Source organism: Mya arenaria, chromosome 2, assembly GCF_026914265.1.
Source record: "Mya arenaria isolate MELC-2E11 chromosome 2, ASM2691426v1".
In the NCBI taxonomy this organism is placed as follows: domain Eukaryota; kingdom Metazoa; phylum Mollusca; class Bivalvia; order Myida; family Myidae; genus Mya; species Mya arenaria.
This window is the reverse complement of record NC_069123.1, coordinates 42,575,205-42,590,822: the sequence shown is the minus strand read 5'-3', so window position 1 is coordinate 42,590,822 and position 15,618 is coordinate 42,575,205. Positions and strand designations below refer to the sequence as shown.

Genomic DNA, 15,618 nt, shown 5'->3' with positions numbered 1-15,618 from the left:
TTCACGATTTCCTGGCTTGTCGTTGCAAGCAACACAGTCCCGGCATGGCTTGGCACGCTTTGCCCCTGGTTTTGCTGGGATGCTGTCAGGAAAGTGCCTTCCTGTAAGGCGAGCAGGCTTTTCCCCAAGGCTTGGTCTTCCTCGCCGAACAGACTGCCCACGAGGTCCGCCACCTTCCTCAATCAGGGCCTCTACTACGGACTTCCGAAACCCCTCATGGTCCTTCTTCGGGAAGTTTGTGGAATACTTCTCATACAATCTGTAGGCATTTACAATACATATGTTCATTATGTGAAAAAACAGCTTTCTCCACCACTTTTTTGTTTTCCTTGCCACAGTGTTGTACTGGCCAAATTGGTCTAGTAGATCAACGCCTCCCATATGTTTACAATAGTCAACTATGGCCGAGGGCTTCCGAACATTGATGTCTGTGCCATGCTTCTTCTTCCACAGGACACTCATCATTGGGTTGTGGATGGTTGACAGCATATGGACGTCCCGTTTGTCCTTGAACTTCATGGCAAGCATGTTGTTGCCAGTTCTGTAGATGCATTCACCCTCGTTCAGTTTCCGCTTCAGCTGAATGGCTTTCGGCGTACCGATTCTATTCACACGAAGTGTCCCACAAGCGTATGTATTGAGCACATCTAGTTCTGAAAATAGTTCTGGACTTGTATAATAGTTGTCCATATATACATGGTGTCCTTTGGACAACACTCCACACCTAGCCATTAGTCCTACGACCACCTGGGAAGTGAGTGTCAGGTTTTCCGGATCAACCCCTACAGCCTCACAGTAGTTGGTGGTGTCCTCATTCCGTTTTCCTGCATAAACATCAAACCCCAAACAATAGCCACTGCTAGCCTCACACAGCTGGAAGAGTTTGATGCCGAATTTCTGTGGCTTTGCTGGATTGTAGACTTTAATCTTCAACCGACCTTTCCAGGGACATGTTCCTTCGTCAAAGCTCAGGTTCTGTTCTGGCGTGTAGACCTCGGAGAACCTGGCCATGGCATGCGTGATTAGTGGGCGCAGTCTGGTCAATGGATCCCGGTTATCAAGCTCATTCGTCACATGGAAGTTACTCAGAATGATTAGGAACCTGAAGAAATAAATAACACGGTGAAAACATGCTTTTTTATTGAATAAATAAGTAGCCAAAAATATTTTGCAAAGTAAATAATAAAAGTTATAAAAATATATATTTGTTATTGATTTATTTACCCAGATAATACATCATAATTATGGTGAATAAATTTCTTTGTGTTTCTTCATTAGCTTTTACAACATATGAATTGATGCTCAAGACAACTACATCAGAAAGATATGTATCACTGTGTGTAAAAAAAAAAAAAAAAAAAAAAGTTTAGATATATAATGACCTGTCTCGTGTCATGGTCTTCCCAAAGAAAGGGATCTCTGTGGATGGGTCTGTTGACCAGTAGGACTCGATTTCCGACTTGAAAACAAGTCCCATATTGATTACGACAGCAAGAAACACCTTCATTTCCTCCACCGAAACGGGCGACCATTTTCTCAAACGACTGTTTGGTTTCAGTGCGTTTCCTGCTTCCAGAATCCTTATCTTGTTAGCCGCATAGACGTTGGTCTCTGTCGTCAACTTTTCGATAAGTTCATTGTCAACAAATAGCTTAAAAAAGTCTATAGGATCACGTGAGTCCAAAGCTACATTGAGTCGGGATTCCCCAGTGAAAGGTGCTCTGAATGCGACGTCATCCATTTGGCTCCACCCATGGTCAAGGTCAACATCAAACTGATCGTCGATTTCAGGCGCAAAATCCAGCAATGGTAACTCAACTATAACACCTCTATTTCTTCTAATGTCTACTGGATCAAATCCCTCAAATTCCTCATCACTATTGTCGCTAGAATCCAAGAAATCCGGTTGAAAATCGTATATCTCAGAATCACTCGAGTCGCTATCCGCCATTTTAGAAAACTTTTTGACCTATTTTTAGCCCGAACTTCCGGAACGCGTAAATAAAACAAGACGTAAATTTAACAATTTGACAGTTTTACATATGCAATTACCAGGGCCGCAACAACATTTTGACCAAGTATTTTACCGATATTACATCGCTAAATTAGGTTACTTCATATGTAAACAGGGTCACTATCGAGCACGCTGTCAAACAACAATTGTCGTGATCAGCGCTACGAGATCGATATCGGTAAACGACTTTTGTCGCGTTGAGCGGGTTAAGGGTTAAGTATATTTTGTATACTAACCATGTTAGTTCTCTACCAAACTAAGTATATATTTTGTACAGAAACAAGGCGTGTTCTATACCGTATTTAGTAAATACTTTGTATACAAACCATGTGATTTCTGTGTGGTATTAAATATTTTTATTTTCTTATACAAACCAGGTGCCATCGCTACCATTTATGTACAAAACATTGGCGTTTTCTACTGTATTTGAACATGTGTATGAACATATTTCGTTCAGGTCTAGTCTCTACTGTATTTTGTGTACAAACCAGGTGCGAGTGTTGGCCCAGGATGGAGGAACTCCTCGGTTATCTTCCACCACAACGGTATATTTAATGGTTGAAGGTAACCTCAATACCCCGATCTGGCAAACGCAGAACTACACAGTGACTGTAAATGAGATTCAGGACCTCGGAACAACCATCCTTTCTCTGCAGGCTCTTGATACAGATGTGCAGGTAACTAAAAGTTTCTACTGTCTCCATATTTTTAGAGATGTTCTCTTACTCCCAAATAAGCAGTACCACAATTAATACAAATTTATACCTCATTTTCTCAATACACTCAATGTTTGGGTTTGGATGATTATATCTTACACTCTAGGCCGTGAAAGATACTTATAATCATTATTACTATTTCAGTCTCCTTACAATGTGCTGGTGTTCAGCCCAGTTGATAGGTTCAACAATAACAACCTAGCGCGGGAATACGTCGGTGTAACTCTAACTCTTGGGAGATATTCATACGTCGTTCTCTCACACTCATCACAGAGAACCAGCTGGTGGTAAAGTACTGTCTCGATGTATTTCAAATTTTTTGTATGGTAGGGTTTTAGCCAGGATTTAAAAAGGTCAGGGTGCTGCAGAAAAGGGACAGAGTGCAATATGTGTGAAGTGTTCATGTATTTATGATCTTATAAGTTTTTAACAATACAAATGAAATATTTGACAGTTTTGAGCATTTAATTCTATGAAGGCAGAAGGTTACCCATGCTGGTATCCTTGGTGCTACTTAAAAAGGACAGGGTGCAGCACCCTACGATAACCCTTCTGCTAAAACCCTTTATGGGTTTACCCTGATAATACTAATTTAAGTGTAAGTGAAGGTTATACCAGAAATCACAACAATTTTGAAGCTCAAACAAAATAAAGTGTTTCTTGTTTTTAAAGCAACTTGATTGGCCATTCCAGCTCGAGGTGTCTGTGCGTGACAGTGACCCTGGTAACCCAAGGACAGCAGTGAGGAATGCCTTTGTGACTGTGAACATCATCCGAAACAATTTCGCGCCTGTGTTCACCGCGGCCTTGTGCGATGTCCAGCTGACCACTTTTAACAACCAGCAGTTCTTCCTCACTCAAGTGACGGCCACTGACCAGGATGGCTCGGTGAGTTGCATCGATATACAGATTTCAAGCTTCTTACTTTTTCCAAACATTTTCCCACATTTTCTTTCCTGTTCTTAAATGCCTCTTTTTACAACGCATTTGATTATTTATCAATTTAAGTTAAAACAATATATTTTCTGGGCCTTAAAAGATTGCAAACTAGGTTAATTTCACGCTCCATTTATGTTGCAATAAAGATCGAACTACAAATTGCAAAAATGTATTAGTGCTTTTTTAGGTCATTTCATTACATTAAAGCAATCAGAAAGCAAATAACAAATAATATGTAGAGTCTCTTGGCATCATAATTTAACATTATCACTTGTTATGTAATGAAGGACAGTCTTCTTGGTACATCTATTACCTTAAACGGTATAAATTCCATAAAACTAATTAAAACACCATCCCTTGGAGTATATATTATTGGAGTTAATAGAGTGAAGGTTAGGTTGTAATCTCGATTTTCAATCTTTTTTTTTTTTGAACTTATTTGACTTATATATTTTTCATCAGTTGATGCCGTTTGGTCATGTCCGGTACAGCATTATTGGTGACGATGTCGCAGTGAATCTGTTCAACATCGATGAAGTTAACGGAAACATCAACGTGGTGGGAGACCTTTCCACAAGTGGTGCAGAATCCTACACGGTAATGACACTAGAAACCCGTTGGCTCGATATTCCAGGGATCGGCCAAAACACTTCTAGCCTTGCAAATATCGAGCCAAGCAGGAATGCTTACATAGAGTAAAAATAGATCCATCCTTCATCCAGTCTTCTTCCATCAAGTTTAAGCCTATAGGGAAATCGAGCCAAGCGATATTGAGCCAAGGGGTTTTGTCTGTACATCTAAAACATTTGAGTCTTTTATTGTATGTTTGTGGTTGAAATTTTTGTAAAGTTTTGTACAAAAATGCATAATGTCATTTAATTTTCAATGTATATGTGCATGAAACCAGTTCAAAACAGAACACTGCTTGTAAGATAGTTAACGTGTTCAGCCATAAATTGGATTTTTTTTTCACATATATATGAACGACAGTCTTGTGATGTGAAAACGTGTTTGTATTTATAACTCTGAGTGTATGCTATCTCTCTCTAGATCCGAGTGCAAGCTCGTGACCTCGGTGACCCAGCCCGCTATGGATACAAGGTGTGCAGTGTCAGCGTGCAGCAGAAATTCCAGCCTCCATTCTTCCTCAACAACTCCCACCAGGCCACCGTTCAGGAATCTTTCCCGCTTGGCAATACCATCCTTACTGTATACGGACGCGACAATGACCTTGCGGTATGTGATCCTTTTAAGATAATCAGTTTATTATTAGCTCCACTGGCCGAAGGCCATGGAGCTTATGTCGTCACAGATTGTCCGTCGTGAGTGCGTGCGTGCGTAAACTTTTACTTTAAACGACATCTCCTCTGAAACTGATAAGCGGATTTTGACAAAACTTCACAGGAATGTTCCTTTGGTGGTCCTTTACCAAAATTGCTCAAATGGTTCCGGTCCATTGCACAATATGGCCGCCACAGCTAAAAATAGCAAAATCTTTAAACGACATCTGCTCTGAAACGGATAGGCAGATTTTGATGAAACTTGACAGAATTGTTCCTTGGGTGGTCCTTTACCAAAATTGCTCAAATGGTTCCGGTCCGCTGCACAACATGGCTGCCAGGGCAAAAAAATAGAAAAACCTTTAAAGAACATCTTCTCAGAAACCGATGATCAGATTTTGATGAAACTTAACAGAAATGATCCTTGGATGGTCCTTTATCAAATTTGCTTCAATGGTTTCGGTCCACTGCACAAGATGGCCCCCAGAGGTAAAACCTTTAAACGACTTCTCCTCAGAAACCGATGATCGTATTGCAATGAAACTTGACAGAAATGTTACTTGGGTAGTCCTTAACCAAAATAGCCCAAACAGTTCTGGTCTGCTGCACAACATGGGCACCAGAGCTAAGAATAGAAAAAAACGTTAAACTACATCTTCTCAGAAACCGATTATCAGATTTTGATGAAACTTTACATAAATGTTCATCGGGATGCCCTTTAACCAAAATTGCCCAAATGGTTCCGGTCCGCTGCACAACATGGCTGCGAGAGTTAAAAATAGAAAAACCTTTAAGGACTTCTCGTCCGCAGTCTTCACGAAAAACATTTTAACCTACTAGCCAGTTGGACTAGCATAATGGCATATTTTACTAGTCCGAATGACAATCTAGTAGTCCGACTGTTTTGCCACATTATAAAACTGTATGCTTGAGGTAAATACCTATTTCAATTGAGCAGCTTGCAGTTTGAGTAAACATTTCTTTATTATGATGCTCATGCAGTGATAGGGAGTGACATCCTTCTGTTGGGAATAGTGCTCCTTGTTTTTCAGAACCTATGGGTACTATGTAAAAACAAAAGGCATCTTGCTTGAATAGACTGTAATAATATCAACATGGTTAGAAAAGAAATGCCATGCTTTAATAGCTTTGATTACATTTACTACTGAATTACCTCCCTTTAATAGAAAAAAAAATAATGTCTTAATTTTTCACGTATAGCATCTTTAAATAATTTTTAAACAATAATAATTTATGAGTAAACATATAAGCATAAAGTTCTCACAAAAAGATCAATTTAAAAACCTTACATTTATACATAGGAAAGTATATATAGACTGAACATTAATTTTCGTTTAAGTGACATTCTGAAAGTTTATGAAACAGCTATTTTTAGTAACTTAAATGGCCGAAAAGTGTAAGTGAAACACCAAGTCGATTCTATCTCATCAGTTCTTGTTCAGGTTAGATATTTGCTTCATAATCTATTCAGATTAAATGTTAACCGATGATCAGATTTTGATGAAACTTGACAGAAATGTTCCTTGGGTGGTCATTAACCAAAATTTGTTAAATGGTTCCAGTCCACTGCACACCATGGCTGCCAGAGCTAAAAAATAAAAAAAACTTTATACGACTTGTCGTCGAAACCGATGACCTTTTTTCGATAAAACTTGACAGAAATGTTTGTTTGGTGCTCCTTTACTCAAATTGCCCAAATCATTTCCACTGCACAACATGGCAGCCAGAGCTATTAAAGTAAAAAAAAAAATTAAATAACTTCTCCTCAAAAATTGATGATTGTATTTCTATGAAACTTGACGAAAATGTTCGTTAGGTGGTCTTTGCTTGAACCTTTTGGCCAGTGGAGCACAGGCACTGATGTGCCTCTTGTTTTGTATGTATGGTTTGAGAAGAAATTTTCTTTGATATAGTAGAAATACAAAATGACTGTTTAAAGCTGCATTCCTATCAGTTTTTATCCAGAAAACATCAATTTTCAAAAGAAAAATGAAAACTGTGATCACTGGTTTATATCACTGCGCGGTTTCCAGATATATACACAAAATTTGGCTCATTCCAAGACAAAAAATAAAGTTGTTTTTGAAACAATCAATATGTGAAAGTGCAGCGTTTATAAACTTTGAAGGTAAGATACTGAACTGTCAAATAAATAAAAGCCTCAGATACTAGTAATCTCATTTGTTTGAAACAACAAATTTGTTTGATAATCACTTAGTTAAAAGCAACAGAATGTCTTCAACATGTACAATTTAGGTCAATTTTTGTACGGATTGTCTCCTCTTGCAGGCACCCCACAACACAGTGCGCTACAGGCTGATGCGCGATCCAGAAGATCTCGAGTGTTTCCTTATCAACAAGGTGACTGGCAACCTTGCGCTGTGCCGATCTCTTCTCTACGACCCTTGCACTGCCAATGTCTTCTTTGTAAGTCCTGATTATTAAGAAAGATATTAAGTGGTTATTCAGAATAGGATTAAAATGATTGCCTTTGCTTTTTAGATCATATTTAAAGCCCCTCTTTTTTTAGCTCACCTGTCACATAGTGACAAGGTGAGCTTTTGTGATCACAATTTGTCCGGCGTCCGTCCGTCGTCCGTCCGTCCGTAAACTTTTACTTTAAACGACATCTCCTCATAAACAGCTTAGCCAATTTCATCCAAACTTCACAGGAATGTTCCTTGGGTGGTCCCCTTTGAAAATTGTTCAAAGAATTGAATTCCATGCAGAACTCTGGTTGCCATGGCAATGGAAAGGAAAAACTTTAAAAATCTTCTTCTCCCAAACCACAAGGCTTAGGCCGTTGATATATGGTAGGTAGGATCACCAAATGGTCCTTTACCAAGATTGTTCAAATTATGGCCCTTGGGTCAAAATTGGCCCCGCCCCGGGGGGTCATGGGTTTTCTCTATATGTTTATAGTGAAAACTTAAAAAATCTTCTCCTCTGAACTTACTTGGCCTAGAGCTTAGGTATTTGGCTTGATTCATCGTCTAGTGGACCTCTACAAAGATTGATCAAATTATGGCCTTGGGGTCAAAATTGGCCCCGCCCAGGGGGGTTAGGGTATTCTCTATATGTTTATAGTTAAAACTTCAAAAATCTTCTCCTCTGAACTTACTTGGACTAGAGCTTAGATATTTGGCATGATTCATCGTCTAGTGGACCTCTACAAAGATTGTTCAAATTATGGCCTTGGGGTCAAAATTGGCCCCACCCCCTTCGGGGGTCATGGGTTTTCTCTATATGTTTATAGTGAAAACTTCAAAAATCATCTCCTCTGAACTTACGTGGCTTAGAGCTTAGATATTTGGCATGATTCATCGTCTAGTGAACCTCTACAAAGTTCGTTCAAATTATGGCCCTGGGGTCAAAATTGGCCACACCCCGGGGCTGATGGGTTTTCTCTATATGTGTTATAGTGAAAACTTAAAAAATCTTCTCCGAACTCACAAAGACAAGTAACGTCTTAATTTAAACTGGATAACATATTTAGTACACATACCAATTTTCAATATGGGCCACATACAACAATTATAACAAATATACATATATAGATACACACGTAAAATCAAGTAGTGACAAGAGCTTAGATATTTGGCATGATATATCATCTAGTTTTGACTTGTACCAATATTGTTCAATCTTTGGCCCTGGGGTCAAAAAATGGCCCCACCCGGGCGGTCATGGGTTTCCTTATATATGTATATGATGAAAACTTATAAAATCTTCTTCTCCAAAACCAAAATGCGAAGGCCTTAGATATTTGGTATGAAGCATTGTTTATCTGACCACTATTAAGATTGTTCAAACTTTAGCCCTGGGGTCAAAATTGGCCACGCCCCGTGTTCATAGGCTTCGGTTTTCAATATTTTTATATAGTCTTATATAATAAAACTTTAAAAATCCTCTTCTCCAAAATATAAGACCTAGAGCTTTCATATTTGGTATATAGTGTTACCTAGTGGACCTACACCAAAGGTATTCAAATTATTGTCCCGGGGTCAAATTGGCCTTGCTCAGGGGTCATTTGTTTTACATTGTCTTGTCACTTAAACATCTTTTCCTCTGAAAGTAAAGGTCAGAATGACTTTATACTTGATATGTAGCATCCTTACATGGTCCTCTCTCAACTTTGTTCAAATGGTTTTGTTTGGCCCCTTTTAGGGGTCACCAGAGCAAAAAATAGAAAAACCTTTAAACAACTTGATCTTATTAACTGCTTGATGGATCTTCAAGTCTGAAGCATCCTAGCATGGGCCTCTGTCAGGTCTTTTCAAATAATTTTGTTTGGCCCCTTTTAAGGGCCACCAGAGCTAAAATTAGTAAAAAAAACTTAACATTTTCTTCGCATGAATCCCTTGATAGATCTTCAGCAAATTTGGTTTGAAGTGTCCTTGCATGGACCTCTCTTAAATTTGTTCACATAATTTTGTTTGGCCCGGTTGCCATTGCAACCTAAAGGAAAATGTCAACAATTGGTTATAATCATCTTTTTCTCCTAAACCGCTTTGACAATTTTGATGAAACTTCATAGGAATGATCCTTGGTTGGTGCTTTTTCAAAATTGTTCAAAGAAATTAATTCCATGTAGAACTCTGGTTGACATGGCAACCTAAAGGAAAAGTGTCAACAATTGGTTACAATCATCTTCTTCTCCTAAACCGCTTGGACAATTTTGATGAAACTTCATAGGAATGATCCTTGGTTTGTGCTTTTTCTAAATTGTTCAAAAAAATTAATTCCATGCAGAACTCTGGTTGCCATGGCAACCTGAAGGAAAATATAGGCTGTCGTGTCCGCGCTGTGACTTACTCTTATATGGACAGATTTTAAAATGACTTGCCATATGTTTTCAACATACCAAGACAACGTGTCGTGTGCAAGACCCATGTCCCTACCTCTAAGGTGAAAGATACACTAAGTGTTTATTCACAATGGAATGCTGAATATGAGGACATAAAGAGTGTTGGCTGTCATTTAGTATGATTGTTTTTTTTTCTATGCTCAGAGGCAATTTAATATAACTTGCAATATGTATTTGACACATAAAGGCAAGATCAACTTTTTATGTACTTGTTCATAGATCAATGTCACATTGGGGGGCATTTGTCACATACTTTGACAGCTCTTGTTCAATATTCTTTGAGAAACAAGCTATATTAATAACAAAGGTTAAACTCTTTTACTCAGGTGAGCGATTTAGGGCCATCATGGCCCTCTTGTTTCTGTCTCCTTGCATTTTAATGCAGGAAACAGGAAATATATCCTAAAACGCTATACTATTCAGTTACATTTCAAACCTTGAAGATCATATCGAAACATGGAAACAGTTTATGCCAAGACATCAATTTGGTGTAATTAAGGTCAATTACTTAATTTAGTCTTTAATAGGCATTGTCATTAAAATTTACCAAAAATAATTGAAACTTGCTTGATGTCACTTGTCTAATAGCCAGCAATTTATGGGTACTTTTTAAAAATAGTTCCCAACAATATGTCTCTTAATGACATATGTCATATGTATAGTGAATTCTCATAAACAAGACAGACAAACATTATACACAACAGCACAGTTGTAGGCGAAAAGTTTATTTTATTTATTCAACATAAAATCATTGAATATTCGAATACGACTTTGACATTCAAATACCAAACGTTTGATTGAGGGTTTACGACCTTGGAACCCCCCAACGCACTGGCCCAGAGGTGAACATCACAGTGTTCGTACAGGGTAATGACAATTCACCATTCTTCCTCAACGACCCATACGCCCGTACCCTGGTTGAGACAGAGGCCGTTGGAACACTTGTGTATGACACTCTGGTCAGTAAAAAAACTGAATTCTTACAAAATGAACTTCTCTGAGATGGTAATTTATTTAAAAGACCAATTTGCCTTAAAGTAAGAAACTTGCATTTTGACGTCTTGGATTTGTGTCATTTTCATTGTTGGTAGCAGTGTCAACGTTGTGTAAAAATTTGGCAATATCTCAAAACCTCAAGATATTCAGATGAAACTTGGTCCACTTATTCCAGAGGCATGATGCACTCATGTATATCAAGGCCCATAAATCTAGTTATACTGGTTGCCAATTTTTATCACTTGATTAACTTGAACAACAGATGGTGTTGGCATCAACTCAGCAGCGCTGTTTGATCTTAAATAGTGATCAGACATACTTTGAATGCTATGTTTATTGTACTCACAGGCTCCATTCAACACACTTACCTACTCCATTATTGGTGACGATGCAGCTGCTTCATATTTCCGCATCAACTCGACAACTGGTAATGTGTTCCTGGCCAGCAGTGTGTAGTTTGATACTTGCTCAGCCTACCAAGTTCGACTTCAAGTTAACGATGGTGGAATTCCGTCACGTTACGACTCTGCCATTCTTACCGTTTCCGTTACCAGTAATCTACAGGCTCCGCAGAACTATGAAGTTACGATATTTGAAGACCAAAATTTGGGCGAGAATATCATCTGTACAACGGCTATTGATAGTGATGTAAGGTCCCCACATAATGAAGTTGGCTATGAGGCCGTCAGATCAGGATCGGGCAATGCAATGACATATTTTGCGATTTCTGCAACTGATGGGTGTGTGTATGTGCGACATTCCCTGAGGACCAACAGTTTCCTTCAGAGTGAATTCACAGTAAGTGTAATATCTCAAGGAATTTTTCGATTGTATAATTGTATTTGAACGATGTAAACTGCACAAAATATCAGGGCCGGTTTTCATAAAATTCTAAAGTCATTTTCTAACATAATTAAGTCACTCTCTTAATTTTAGTATCACTTTAATAAGCAAATGAAATAAAAACTATCAAAATGCTTTCATTGACCATATTGAAAAAATCCTACTTTGATGTCGAAAACACATGTACATTTCTTCTATTTGACAATGAAAATTAAGTAATCAACTTTATGAAAATGGCGCCAGACTTATTGAAATTATACATGCGCAAGTTATGGATCATTTTAGTTGAAAAAGGGTTGAATGTGGTTACTGTTTTGTGCCATATATTGCCAAACAATAAGTAGCATCTGTAATTTGGAATGATCAATGTAAGCGTCTGCATGCTTTTTATTGCATGATAATACTGTTGGCTGATATGACAAATGGAAAATAAACCAGAGTAAAAAACAACCCTTGAATGTGGAACAACTCTAAATGTGTACCATTTTGGCTTAGACTGGTTTAGCTAAATTGTAAGGCAAGTGCATCAATGTCATCTTGTAACCATTTTGAAACGAGTCTGCATCTTTATATAAAATTTGATGTCACATTTCAGATGTTTGTTCGAGCTTACGACCTAGGTACTCCCCAGCGAAGCAGCGCACAGCAGGCAACAGTGAGAATTACCATTCTCAGAAACAACAACTGCCCCGTGTTTAATAACCTTCCAAATCAGATAGATATCTCGCAGACCCAGTCAACCCTGAGCAGGATCTTCAATGTCTCGGCTACTGATAGCGACGCTCCGGTAAGTTTTTTGTGCCATATTTTTCTGTGGTTTTACTGAGTCGATTGCAACTGGTTTTTGGAGCTTTATATTTCTTTTGAAAATGGAATATATGTAATTTCCCTGGAGATGATATACCGTATTTTCTCGACTATAAGGCGATTCGCTTATAAGACGGCCCCCTAACTTTGCCTATGAAATCTGGTGCTTTTTGTTTCGACTCGCTTATAAGACGGGGTCAATTTTTAAGCAAATCTAAAATGCTAAAATTCTTCCTAATGTGTAAAAATGTTCAAGCTCAACGGACAATTATCGACTTTCGCGGTAACTGTTTTTGTTTTACTCAATGAAAATGGCGGGCAACTGTGAGCTCTCTATTTGGAGGTAGGTTAAAAATGAATACATAAGTTTGCAGGACAGGTCGTTACTTATCGAAATTGTAATAATTAATTAATAACAACATATGTTTGTTTTAGTTTATTTTTTTATTGAAGACACCAATGAAGTTCTTCGGCAAAATAAATGGCTTCAATAACATAACTGCGAAAAGCCGAGGCATGAATAGGTGTTTGTTTAGCAATAATGCTTTAGGCAATATTGTCCCTTGATTGGCGACGAACATAAAGGATTCATATTCGCATTGTCATTTGTTTGCTTAATCAAATTGACAGTTAGGTACCTACATCATATTAACATTCCAATTTATTGATTTGATATATCTGTCATACTAATTATACTGACACGCGCCATGAGAAAAAATGCAGATATAACGGTACACTGTGTGACGTCAGAGCACGCGCGGTGAAGAGATTTCGTGTTGTTGTTTACTTAATTGCCCCATACTTATATCAGCAGACGATAGACTGGATAGACGAATACCCTATGTAAAATTTAACTGATTTTGACTTGAATCTTTTTTTAATATTTTATCGACTCGCTTATAAGACGGGTCCCCTACTTTGGGGGTAAAAATCGGGACCCAATTTCCCCGTCTTATAGTCGAGAAAATACGGTAGTTTTAATGTTTTTTACAGGGTCGATTCAGCACAATCACTTACTCTTTGATTGGTGATGACAACACTCAGGTGCTGTTCAACATTGATGGGAATGGCTTCATCTATGTTTCTGCTAACAACCTCATTAGTAACGCAGCTAGCATGTACAAGGTAGCTATGCATAAAAGTTTAGCTAAAAAGGGCAGGAAGGATTTAAGGTTTTGAAGATACAAGGAAAAGTCTTATGTTATGCTATTAAATTTACCAAAACTAATTGAATTACCTTAATTGAACAACCACTGTGATGCTTTGTCACAGAAAAATGAATGATTAATTATTTATTGAGCAAAGAGTAAATGATTATTTTTATACACCTCATCTGGCAATCGTTAAGTATTTTGTCCAATCATACTTAAGAATTTGTCAAATTATCAAATTTTTCTGAATTTTCTAACATTGTTACATTTGTAATCTACCGGTATAGCTGAGAGTTCGCTCATCGGACGGTGGCTTCATTCCATGCTACAGGGACGCTGTGTTGACTGTGAATGTTCGAGGTAACGAGTTTGCCCCGTTCTTTGTTCCCAACTTCTTGTACACCGTAACCATTATGGAGACACACAACACTGGCCAGAGCGTCGTCACAGTACAGGCACAGGATAATGACATCCAGGTCAGATTTGTTGGTATATTACTGTATGCAAAAATTATACTAGGAATTTAAGTTGTTGCTATAATGCACCACGAGGGGAAAGGATATTGGGGATTTAGACTCTAGATGAATCCAATAGGCATGGTTTTGACAGGCCCAGCTTTTGAGACCTCCAGCCAGGAAATGGACTAAAAACTTTGCTGACGACAAAGATCGTCAATTTTCCAAGCAACAGGGTTTGAAATAACACAACAAAATTTGTAGTTTGTCTAAATCCACTGAGCACACATGCTGAGCAAAATATAAATAAGTTTATAACTTTGGCCGAGTTCAAACCTAACACTTCCATTTACTTTTTCATTTCATCTATTTTCATGCTTTATTTCAATAATATGATTTATATGCTATGTAAACAACTTTACATACCAATTTTGAGTCAAAACTGTTCTATGATTATCTTTGCATATGTTAAGCAAGCCTTTGTATACCCCATCCCCAAACGAAGGTTTAAGGTGCAAATGAGTGCTTGAATTAATTAATTGAACTTGCATTAGGATCTCGTAAGTTTTCCAATGGTTAATTGAACATTATTTCATGATTTTAACAAATATTCTTTTTACCAATTGCAGTCTCCAAACAATCTTGTGAACTATTACATTGCCTCCTACTCGGCCAACCGAAACATGTTCTACATGGACCCAACCACAAGGAATGTCTTCCTCAGGACCAGTATTATCGGCACCAACGTTAACCACTACAATGTGAGTGAAAAGCATAAGAAATGTAAGATGTTAATGGAGAGAGCATAGAAATGTGTAACATGTTAATGGAGGGAGCGTTGGAAATGTGTAAGATGTAAATGGAGGGAGCGTTGGAAATGTGTAAGATGTTAATGGAGGGAGCATTGGTAATGTGTAAGATGTTAATAGAGGGAGCATTGGAAATGTGTAAGATGTTAATGATGAGAACATGGAAATGTGTAAGATGTTAATGAAGGGAGCGTGGAAATGTGTAAGATGTTAATGGAGGGAGCGTTGGAAATGTGTAAGATGTAAATGGAGGGAGCGTTGGAAATGTGTAAGATGTTAATGGAGGGAGCATTGGTAATGTGTAAGATGTTAATAGAGGGAGCATTGGAAATGTGTAAGATGTTAATGATGAGAACATGGAAATGTGTAAGATGTTAATGAAGGGAGCGTGGAAATGTGTAAGATGTTAATTGAGGGAGCGTTGGAAATGTGTAAGATGTAAATGGAGGGAGTGTTGGTAATGTGTAAGATGTTAATGGAGGGAGCGTTGGAAATGTGTAAGATGTTAATGGAGGGAGCATTGCAATGTGTAAGATGTTAATGATGAGAGCATGGAAATGTGTAAGATGTTAATGAAGGGAGCGTGGAAATGTGTAAGATGTTAATGGAGGGAGCTTTGGAAATGTGTAAGATGTAAATGGAGGGAGTGTTGGTAATGTGTAAGTTGTTAATGGAGGGAGTGTGGAAATGTGTAAGATGCTAATGAAGGGAGCGTGGAAA

General features: G+C 38.0%; 2 protein-coding genes across 2 annotated transcripts in view; both read left to right on the top strand.

Moving 5' to 3' along the window:
* The first annotated feature begins 3,482 nt into the window (after nucleotides 1–3,482).
* On the top strand, nucleotides 3,483–11,289 carry LOC128215010 (protocadherin Fat 3-like). The gene is made up of 6 exons (XM_052921746.1): nucleotides 3,483–3,618; nucleotides 4,132–4,266; nucleotides 4,720–4,905; nucleotides 7,260–7,397; nucleotides 10,704–10,796; nucleotides 11,182–11,289. Exons 2-6 carry the CDS (start codon nucleotides 4,135–4,137, stop codon nucleotides 11,287–11,289), a joined length of 657 nt encoding a protein of 218 aa, XP_052777706.1. The 5' UTR covers nucleotides 3,483–3,618; nucleotides 4,132–4,134.
* The window catches only part of LOC128223842 (protocadherin Fat 1-like), a 42,658-nt gene continuing 37,680 nt past the window's right edge, over nucleotides 10,641–15,618 (top strand). The window contains exons 1-6 of the mRNA XM_052933276.1: nucleotides 10,641–10,796; nucleotides 11,182–11,631; nucleotides 12,272–12,463; nucleotides 13,477–13,608; nucleotides 13,922–14,110; nucleotides 14,719–14,850. Coding sequence (XP_052789236.1) covers nucleotides 11,542–11,631; nucleotides 12,272–12,463; nucleotides 13,477–13,608; nucleotides 13,922–14,110; nucleotides 14,719–14,850 — 735 coding nt within the window. The 5' untranslated portion in view covers nucleotides 10,641–10,796; nucleotides 11,182–11,541. The remainder of the gene's footprint in view (nucleotides 10,797–11,181; nucleotides 11,632–12,271; nucleotides 12,464–13,476; nucleotides 13,609–13,921; nucleotides 14,111–14,718; nucleotides 14,851–15,618) is intronic.